Source organism: Mugil cephalus, chromosome 5 (assembly GCF_022458985.1).
Source record: "Mugil cephalus isolate CIBA_MC_2020 chromosome 5, CIBA_Mcephalus_1.1, whole genome shotgun sequence".
Lineage (NCBI taxonomy): Eukaryota > Metazoa > Chordata > Actinopteri > Mugiliformes > Mugilidae > Mugil > Mugil cephalus.
In genome coordinates this window covers 12994090-13004957 of record NC_061774.1, presented here as the reverse complement: position 1 = coordinate 13004957, position 10868 = coordinate 12994090, and the positions used below count along the sequence as shown (strand labels likewise).

Below are 10868 nucleotides of genomic sequence, written 5' to 3'. Positions count from 1 at the left end.
TAGGGCTGGACCAATGTCATTTCAATGTTACAACATGATGAATAGCTATTATACGGGGTTCCACTGACCTGAAAAATGAAAGGACATATTCAAGAGGCTGCTCATTTTTTTTTTTTTTTCCTTTTGGTAATGCATTTATTGTCACAACAGATTACATTTACACGGTGTAGAGACGGGTGAAGAACAGAAATGAAATGATTTATAGCATATCTCTTGATTGTTGTTATGTGTGTTTGTCATTTATAGACCAGACTGCGTTCACAGAGTTCATGTCGAGTGCAGGTGGTGGCCCTGGGCCGTAGGAGCACTGTATCAACCTTCGACAGCAGTGACAGCAGACTTTTTTTTTTATTTTACTTTACTGCTATATGTGCGTAGTTGTGGTGATATATTTTGTTTGTGAGTGGGAACACTGGCTGGATTTACTGAGGAGAGAAACTATAATATGATCCTTAGTGTGGGGCAGATTTGATCTTTTTTTCTGTGTTGCAAAGCAAACATCGTGCTCCGCTGTTCATCTAGTCACGAGTGCGTCGCCTGTGGATTTGGAGTTTCTTGCTTCTATAAATCTTGGGTATCTGCACAAAGATTCCTGAGGGATTTATAAAGTTTGACAAAATCAATGAAACATTCTTGAGCTTTTAAATTAAATTTTTCTAGAACACATACGAAAAAATTACAATTTTAACTCATTTAAAGCTTTAAAGATACATTACAATCTTTAACATCGTTTTTTCTTAATTAAAAATAATTATATTCCGGTTTTTAATTATTATTTTTTAACCCTTTTTCATGGAGTGTGTGGGGAATAGGCCAGATTTTTTTTTTTTTTTTTTTTTGCCCCAGTGTAAATCCAGTCAAGGTCAAGTGGAGATGAATTGTGCTGAGAGCATCTATTTTTTTTCACCAGTCTTCTTATCGAGACCCCATCAACATAAAACGTACCCCATCAAGAAAACATGCAAAGTCAAACCCCTCTTCTGTGAACAACATCTCTGCTCTCCCTCATGTCTAAACGTTTTGTGCCCTAATCTCTCTTTCCCTACATACAATCATTTACATACAGTTCATTATTACAATCACTTTATTCATCATTCTGATTTTTATTCGTTTTTCTTTTAAGTCTGTCACACGCTCGAAGGGACTGAAACATTTTTACGCCATTTGGTGGGCAGGTGTAGGCTGCTACGAGGTCTTGTCCGTCTCATCCTTTGCTTTTCTCATTCAGCGGTCAAAATCCCACGAGAGCAAGAGAACAGCATTTTTCTTTATATATATATATTTTTTTTATTTTTTTGTCCTGGAAGGCTGCTGTACCTGTATCCAGACCAGGAGTTCAGACGGGGAAAGAGAAATGGAAAGAAAAATGAGTAAAACGATGAGTGACTCCGTAGCCGGTGTGTGAGTAGAAATCTTTTTTCTTCTGGGTAATCCTGAATCCTGTCTGCAGAGTGTGTGATCGTGTAATCCATCGAGCACAGACATCCCCACACAGGAGGGGGTCCGCTTTGATAAATCAGCGTTCAAAGGTTCAAAGTTCAACCAGTGACACTAGCGTTTCCCTTCCCTCAACAGGCCAGTTTTCTTTATATCATTTTTTTTTTTTCATCATCAGGCATATTTAAGGATCGCTCTTCTCTCCTTTATCTGGGGTGATGTTTGTTACGTTGTATGTACATCGTCGGTTACCATGGCTGGCACTGATTAAGTGTTGTCGTGGCGATAGTGTGAGTGGCATCCAGGCTTGGGTGGTGCGGTGGTTTCGGTGGTGACGGTCATTGCTGGGGCATTTCTGACGGCTGTTTCTTGGGTTTCAGAGTGTCTATGAGAGACTGGACGCCGCGCTTCACGCTGGTGGTCACCCGCCGGGTCACCGAGTCCGCCGAGGGCGAGGAGGAGGAGCCGGCGCGCTGGGAGGGCGGCCGTGCTACCAGACACTTCTGGTACCGGAGCTGAGGAGGGAAAGGGACAAGGTTCTGTGAGTAAGCATCGAGGCTTTCCAGCTTCCAGGTTAAGGGTCATGGTAATGAAAATAATGTAAAACAAAAATGTAAATATGAAGCTCGCTGCAGCCGATTAAGTTTACGTTTATTTCATTTATATAGCACCTTAAAAGCAAAGAGCATTTGCAACAAAGTCCTTCACATTCAACATGTCATATAAACATGTAAATCACAGATCAACAACTTAGCTGAGGGAAATGTAATTATGACCCCATAAAACCAAACTGTGCCACTTTTACTTACCACACAGGCTGCCTGCACAGCCTCAGACACACTGCCTGCGTTAGGGTCACACCAGAACACGTGACACTGGAAGTGCTGGTTCCCGGTGTCCATGACGAAGGCGAACGTGTGCACATCCCGTCCCACTCCCATGAAGGACAGGAAACGGACGCGGCACTCCACCAGCACCTCCTCTTCCTCCTCCTGCGCATCCATCAAAGGGGAGAATCAGATCTCTATCAGACTTTTCTTTCTTAATCGACAAGCGCGCACGCATGTTTAATTTATGTGTTGTGTGGATAGCGACAGAAATGGCCCTGCCTTTTCTTTGATGACCGCCACAGTGGTGTCAGCGATGCTCAGTATGACGGGGGTCCAGTCCTCTTTGCCTGTGGAGGACAGGAGGCTCTCTATGGCCCCGTTTATTATGTCCATGCCTGGGGACCGAACACAGAAGAGTGTAATTCATACACTTTAATTCATGATATGGCTCATGACAGACCGGATTTCAGTCTGCGTTTAGTTTTACCTATAGGACGAGACACAGACGTCACACCGAGATACAGCACATGAAACTTTTGCACCAGCTCAGTCTTTGGCATGGGAAACTCTGCAGAGAAAAAAACACACACAACAACGAATTTTCATGAGAACATCTAACGCAACGTTTCAAAAGGGTAGTCCATGCATGATAATTGGCTTTAAGTAGAAGAATAAACAAACACTGGTGAATATTTCATTTTTTTTAGAGTGCTGTTGACATGATTAGGGCTTGAAAAATACACACAGAAGCACGCAGGGTTTCAGGGAGCTCGACGACTCCTGCGTGAAAACCCAGCTGCTTAAAGAATGGCCTGTAGGCAGGAACGACTGCCATGCTCAATAAATGAGGATGTTGAAAGATGCTGTATCACCTGCATCTCAATCAGCACAGACGTTAACATCTTCTACCCTCAGGACCTCACTATCAACACGCTACACAATTAATGTTACAAGCTTGGGATGATTTCTGACGAGGCAAAATGCAAAACACCTAAAGTGGTTAACCATTTCAAGATTCTCAATCCTTCACTGCACTAAAAGATGAAATAGTAAATAACAAAACAATGCTAAAAGGACATAATACTTTAATAATAAAAAAAGAAAATGCAAATTCACAAATGCAAAAGATGCTGTAAATATTTTAAATATTCACAGATAGAAGCTTTAAAGTGACAGCGGACATTTGGGTTGCATTTTTTTTTTTTTACATCTGACCACGCTGATGGAGTTTGGTTTGATCGTGGGCTTGTTTAGTTGCACCTGCAAACGCATACAAAGGGGAGCTAACAAAGGCGGCGGCTAACAGTGATGTGGCAACAAGTAACAGTGATCTCAACTTTGAGGCGACTTCACTGAGGCACCAATCAATGGGAGGATATCACGTCCTGCGTTTGCATCGTAAAATACCACACGATGCAAGGACATGTCTCCCCAAACGTTTACTGTGAGGAAACACAGAACATGACCATCGTTCTTGATAATTTACCATTAGGCAGCGTTGTTGACGGTATTTCCTGTTCAGATACAGAGCAGTGACACCCAGGAGAACTGGGCTGTCACTACAATGCACTAACAATCTTTTTATGTTCCACTTGTTTCACTTTAGTTAACTAGAGTGACAAGTATGAAAAGGGGTAAATGCTTTGCCTGGATACTTTCCTTACTGTAGTTACATGAACTATGAATTGGAAAAGGGTTTTCATACATTAATTCTGTTTTAAAGCTGAGATCATGCAGACTGGATCCAATGAGGACAGTAGGGCCTGTATCGTGGGGCTGGCTCTCATCCCAAATCATTTGGTTCTTATCTCCTCGACTGTTTTCCAACACGGGGTTATGCACTACCAGCTGCACTAAAGAGATTTAATCCGGGCGATAACAAGAACAGTTTCCTATTCACAACCTCCATATCACCTCCCACTGGATGCCAAGTGATTTTAAAAAGGGGGAAAAAAATATGAGTTCAAGCAAGTTTAAAAAAAAAAAAAAGTGAGTCATCTTTCACGAACACGTTCTTTGATCCTGGGGTTGGGTTGGGGGTTGAGGAGGATGAGGCCTTGCCTCAAAGAAACACTAATTGGGTTTTAATGAGGTCGAGTGCCTCTGTAAGTGAGGAGCCGGTGTTGTTCTTTTATATTCTGATGTTGGAGCTCCTTTCCCCCTACGCTCAGCAGATACGGGCTGAAGTTACAGCCCGGGACGAATTGGGGCTTTTTTTTCCCCCCTTTCTCCTCGTAATTACTGGGGACGGAATACGTACAAGCTGTGGGAATTAGCGAAATGGAAAACACAGAATGGAATTAGCACTGCGAGGATAAAGCTCTGTGATCGTTGAGCCGGGAGTCGTTCTCGAGTCAGCATTATCTTTATGTAATTGAAGCGAACGCCGCTATCTTTTCTATTAACCAACGTTCACGGTTGCTCTCGAGGCAATAGGGTCATTTTTTTTTAGAAAGAATACGCACGGTTTCAGATGCGGAGGAATTTTGTAGTAGGAGACAAGAAACCACTACAGGGAAGATAACACATAGCTGACAAATCCAATTCTTTTATGAGGAAGCTACAAGAGAAAGAACAAGACTCAGAGGACAAGTATGTGTGTATACTGTATTACTTATATGTTGTGGGGGGATAAATCTATGAACACATTTACCCTGGGGAGGCGTGTCACCCTTTTAGAAAAGTCCCCATAGTGTAAATTTTTATGTTAGGTTGAAGGCTTTAAGTTAAGGTTAAAGGTTATCCTTAGCAGGAAGCGAGTGTCATTGTAATGTCCTCTAAAGCAACAGAGACTGTGTGCGTACCTTGTAGGGGGACATCAGAGCCGTTCTGGGAGGAGCTGCCAGCTGCAGCCTTGGCACTTTTCCTTTCAGCCATAATCTAACCACGGAGAGGGGAGTAAAACAAAAGAGAGTTGGAGAAAACACAGGGTGTGATGAGCAAAATAAAAAAAAGAGGAAAGAATAGGGGGGTGGTGGTGGGGGGGAATGGGGAGAAGAGAAAGGAGAGGGCTGGTTGAAAAGAGGCACAGCAAGGTTCATATTGATTTTCTGACAAATTCACATCACAGATTAATTTTAAACCAAGACTTACAAACACAACTAATAACCAAAATACTAAGGATTAGGCCGGTGATATCCTATATTATAACCTATTTTCAGAAAATACTATAAAACTGGTACATTTCTCACTACTTCTATATATTACTCAGGGTAATATGCTCTTCTGGGTGCTGAAAAAAAGAATAGTTACAAATATGTGGTAACAGCTGAGTAAATTTCCTAAAACACACGAGCGCAGTGGTTTTTAGCAAATGCTTCTCAAACAAGAGTAAATGAAAGAGTTGCTGAGGACTATTTTCAGCCATAGGTTTGGTGCACTACACTGAGTATTTAAAGCAGCAGGAGAGCGTATGTGGGATTGAATCCAAATAGACTACGCTGCTAATGTTTGTTGTAGTGGCAGAACATGGCCCAGGATAATGGTGTGGCTCACTGATTCCTTTCTAATAGATTCTGGACAGTAGTGGATGGCGTGGTGTACTAATGAGTCAGGTAAAAACGGATCAGTTGGTTTTGTTTTTTTTTACATTTTTACATATCATTTCAAATATTTAAGAAGCTGTCTTTTCTTGCCTTCTGCTGCAGTACCCCCTCACACACACACACACACACACACTTTTTTTTAAAGGGTGTTGAATATTCTGCATGGCCCCTGCACTCAGCCACTGCTCCCTCTCTCTGCTACTCTGATACTTGATTAATTGTAGGTGTCATTAATCAACGTCTGTGGTGAGTCTGCAACTCCGTTCGCAGGGGAACATGCGAGAAGATGCATGGACTCACACACCCTCACAGAAACACAAAGGAAGCCCGTTCAGCATGCTGCGCAGCTGCAAGACTCAGGTCACCAAGTTTCTCCCCTGCAGTAAAGAAAAAAAAAAAAAAACTACTGTGTTTAGAAAACCGTGTGGATGTGTGAAGAGTCGTGGGTACATGAAAACACTGACAGCTTTTTTTTTTTAGTTTGGCACAAAAGCTTTTATAACTAATAATACAATTAATAATTAAGTAAAAAGAAAATGACGTTTCTCTCTAAATGGGTCGCCCTGCGTCTAAGGGAGGAAATTTACGGTTCAACGTAGATTACAAGGTCACTGCTTTGTCTTTGTACACAGAAGGCTATGTGCCTCTGGATACGAGCGTGTGAAAAGGAAACTGTCTCCAAGCAAGTGATCCGTCAGTGTCTAGGCAAAGAGATGCCTGGTATTATTGTTACAGAAAAGCATCAAAAGTCTTTATGCATTATATATCACCGTCACGCTGCAGCTTTCATCAGCTCGTCAGAAAACATCATTCACTGGCCTTGATTATGTTTCAGTTTGAATTGGTATTCCACTCTAACGTTCACTTCTCGGGGATTGATTGGAAATGTCACTGTGTCATAAATACTGTGTATTATAGTTGGCAGGACAGGAAGACATAATAAAGTATTTTAATGAGCTCAGCTCGTCAACATACAGTATCCAAAAAAGAGAAAACCGACAGAGATTTAGTCATCTTGCAGTTTTTCCTCCACTTTATGCTACAGAGGAAATATTTCTTTAAAAACATGTCACCAATGGAAAGTTTGTTCGTGAAAACATTTTATAGCAACTCATGCGCAGCACGCTTGGGGAATGTTGGCTTTACACACAAGTATTGGCACCTGTGTGTGTGAAAAAGCAGCAGATGCTTGAGTATTTTTTTGCCACAACCTATTCCAGGTCAGTGCTGAACAATCGTGGATAAAAACAGCGTAAAAAAAACCCAAACTAAGTGACTTTCAGCAGAAATAGGTCAGCTGACCTCGAAGGCTTTGATTTTATCTGGACATAAGTTTAGTTGAGTGCAAACTGGGCTCACAGTGTACTCCAGGCTTTTGCTGCGACCGAAACAGCTCCAATAAATGCAGTCTTCTTCAACTCACTCATATCAGGTTCAGCTGCAGCGCCGTGCGTCACTGGTCACTGATCAGTTTGCTGGAACACGGATATGAATTCCACATGCGGCGCTGAGCCAATTCTACTAGTTTCTGGCTTCTGACAAATTTAAGACGGACTCCACACTCCATCTGTTAGGATATCCTGCATAAATGTTGTGACCCAAAAAATGTTACATCAGTAATACTCTGGCTTAAAGTCCCATTCAAACAGCCAGTGGACTGCTACTTGCTTCCACATACTGTATTCATGTGTTTCCTGTAAAAAATAGAAGCAGGAAGGCAGCCCCCTTCCCAAGAAGTCTAATCTAGCCTGAATCCTTTAAAGTGATCTCCTCCTGCAGAGTGGATTTCGTCCAGGCTCTCAGAGCGCCCGAACGACTTCTTTAATGCCGTACTCAAAACATATTTTGCATATTTGCAGTAAACACACATATCCGTGATTCACATGCGGCCCACGCTCCCTATTGGTCCATAAAAGTTACATTGATGATGTCACAGAGAGAGAATTTAGAATGTAGGACTGAATGATGTCACAGTGAGCGCGTTACATCATATATACAGTAAAGCTTTAATAAGGTGATGCACGGATAACGCAAAAAGACTTTATGCCCTTTATGCCACTGGTAAGAAGATGGATAATTTCCCAAGACTCTTTGTGATTGACGTCAGTGGCAACACGTGGTGAGACAGATGGTGGTCGTGATATGATATTTGTCAACTAAGATATGCGAATTAGTGGTAGATCACTGCCGTGTGGTTCCACTGTCACTCTGGCATATCATTTCATACGTTTTTCGACCAAAAAGAGTGGCCTCGCTTGAATGTCAGCTCTTTATAGTTTCATATCCATTAAGATGTGTGGCATCCAATTTTCTTTACTTTGACTGGAGTTCCTTTAAGGTAGTGCAACACTTGTAGAAAATATGCGACAGGACGAACCCTCTGTCTATCACCATCTATCACGAGCTAACTTCAAATAATCAGTCGCTTCTCCACCACAGACTGTCATTACACCTGAAACATGCCCGCGGCTGCCAGTACTTCCTCACGCTGCGCTGATCGGTTGACCTATTGTGATTCGGGCACAAGCACATAGCTTGAAGCCCGGCAAGATGGACAGTCGGGAATCCGCCGATAACAGGCCGCCACCCCACACATACACACCTGAATTTCAGCTCACCTCCTCACTGAAATTCTTTCTCTTTATCTCTTCTGTCAGCTCTTGCTTCTTGAGTAAAAAGATACCAGAAATCCCATCACTGGCATTGTGTTAGCGGGCCTGGCACTTAGTTTTCTACAACGGGAGCGTAAGAGCATCACCTACATTATTTCTCTCTGTTACAGCGGCTCTGATTAAAGCTCGGCAGCTCGTCTCAGAGCCGCAGGTAATCCCGTTCGCGAGGCGGCGTCAGCAGTGATGGCACCCACCTTGGAGCAGATTTCGTGGAGACTTGTGGCGATGGCTGCAGCAGGAGTATCACATCGGAACACGTGGCACTTCAACACCCGCGTGTTTTTGTCTCTGGCCACGTAGGCAAAGTCCCTGAGGCGCAGACGGGAGCAAACAAAAAAATCGTAAGACAGAACCTCATTTATCTTGTGTAAATTTATTTTGGTTTAACTTTCAATTGTTTATGCACCACATATCATTACACATGTCTTCCAGTGTTTGCAGTAACACGGGGAAAGAAAAGCTCCGAATTAGCTAATCAAGGGGGGAAATAATATAGTGGAGAAAGACAATACCATAAAAACAATAAAACAGACGGATGTTGTTCGCCCCTTAAGGAGGAAATTACTGAGCTCCAGCATGAACCTTGTGGCGAGTGTGTTTGTGTGATAAGGTAGAAGCCAGAGAGTGATTGTGGTTATTTAGGGTCAATAACATAGGGAATCGATGAATTAATTTCACACTGCATGACTCCATCTTTTTGTACTTTCACATTTTTGCCATAATGATATTTGTCCTATTTCATACCATGTTTTTATTCTGTGCATTGCATGTGGGAGATTAAGGCTTTAGCCACTTAAATTTAATACAGAGACTCGCTCTTGTTTGCTGGATGTTTAGTGACTAGATGATAGTTTTCCTCTGCTGTGAAAAGCCACCGCGGGACATTGTTGAATATTTTGATGAAACGCTTCTTTAAGGGCTTCAGACACCTCCCAGAAGGCTCTTTGCTTGGGGGCAACATGTAGATGTGACTGCCAATTTGTACTTGAGAATTTTTTCAGCCGTTTGTCTCGAAGTCACTGGGCTCAATTTTGTCTTTATCTGCGGTTTCTGGAAACACCGCGATTACATTGTGTTTGCGATCCCCTCTTAGCTCATTTTATTCTCATTCCTTTTATCAAGTGCTCCTCTACCGGAGCAGGCTTTTGCATGTTTACTCCATCCTGTATATGCTGTTAGGAGGTGAGTCAATGCAGATGTGAAAAAAAAAAAAAGTGTTCGGCAACGGAGAAAAGCAACCGGTAGAAAAAGCTACATTTTAAGCAGCAGGGGTAAGAGCCAGACATGACAAGAAGATTGTTATTACCCTGTTTTGCACCATGGTATATTTACCTCTTTTGTGTCTCTTTGTCATTAGACCTGGGCTCTCATTAGCTCAATGAATTATTGTCAAATGGCTGTCATTTACACCTTCACCGTTCACCAGTCATGGTGGAGGACATATTACTTAAAGCCCCTTTAACGCGTGACGATAAACAACAGGTCTCTGTGTCTACAGTCATTACTGTCATCACCAGGATGACACACACACACACAGACAGACATGTATACGCACACACTGACAGGAATACAGTACGGAAGGCAGATGCGCGTCGCTGTGCCCGAGGAGACGAGATGCCGAGAGCGTCACAGCGGTGCCACACGGAGAGAAAAATGAGGAGCATGAGGGTGCGACGGAAAGACGAAGCTCCACTGAGAAGAAAACTTCATGCAGAGCGTGGGTGGCAGATGAGAAACAGTCACCACACACACACACACACACAGACAAGATGAGACACATTTCTTCCTCATTAACAGATGAGACGAGACGCGGAACAAAAGGTAGGATGTGTTCCCAACCAGGACGGAAATGACAGAGTAATCAGACGACGCGGAGTGAAAGCAAGGAGCAGGGGGGCACAACTGGAAGCCAATGTCGCCAGATGCGCACGCGCACACGTGCACCACACGCTCCAGAATAACCATGGACCCGAACAGAAATATGGCAAACACAGCTGGCATTTATGACAGCGGGCTCTTTGTGTTTATGAGTCCATTATCTGGCCTGTCTCCTCTGCTTAATTGTCTTCTCACACACTTTGGGTCGATAATGCTCTCTGCCTGTGGCCAGGAAGGAAAGTGTGATAGGTGGTGTGACTGAGGTTGTATGTGTGTGTGTGTGTGTGTGTGTGTGTGTGTGTGTGTGAGGTGTCCAGTCCACTCCATTCAGGGACATTTGAGCGGTGCGTCACCGAAGCAGCATGAGTGGCCTTGCCTCGCATAGTACAAATGGTCCTTTTATGACTTCTGTCCCCTCTCTGAGGGATCAAAATGCCATAAAACAGCATGCAACTCTTAATAGGAAATAGCCTGTGGCCCGTCTGGCTCGCTGATGATTTAACGCC

General features: G+C 43.1%; 1 protein-coding gene across 3 annotated transcripts in view; it reads right to left on the bottom strand.

Annotated features, from left to right (window-relative positions):
* Positions 1–104: 104 nt before the first annotated feature.
* LOC125007940 (amyloid beta precursor protein binding family B member 2) overlaps positions 105–10868 on the bottom strand; it is a 35872-nt gene continuing 25108 nt past the window's right edge. For all 3 annotated transcript variants that reach the window (XM_047584885.1, XM_047584887.1, XM_047584884.1), the window contains 6 exons: positions 8679–8793; positions 5072–5147; positions 2755–2835; positions 2547–2662; positions 2247–2429; positions 105–1952 (listed from right to left, as the gene is read on the bottom strand). In XM_047584885.1, coding sequence (XP_047440841.1) covers positions 1776–1952; positions 2247–2429; positions 2547–2662; positions 2755–2835; positions 5072–5147; positions 8679–8793 — 748 coding nt within the window. In that variant the 3' untranslated portion in view covers positions 105–1775. The remainder of the gene's footprint in view (positions 1953–2246; positions 2430–2546; positions 2663–2754; positions 2836–5071; positions 5148–8678; positions 8794–10868) is intronic.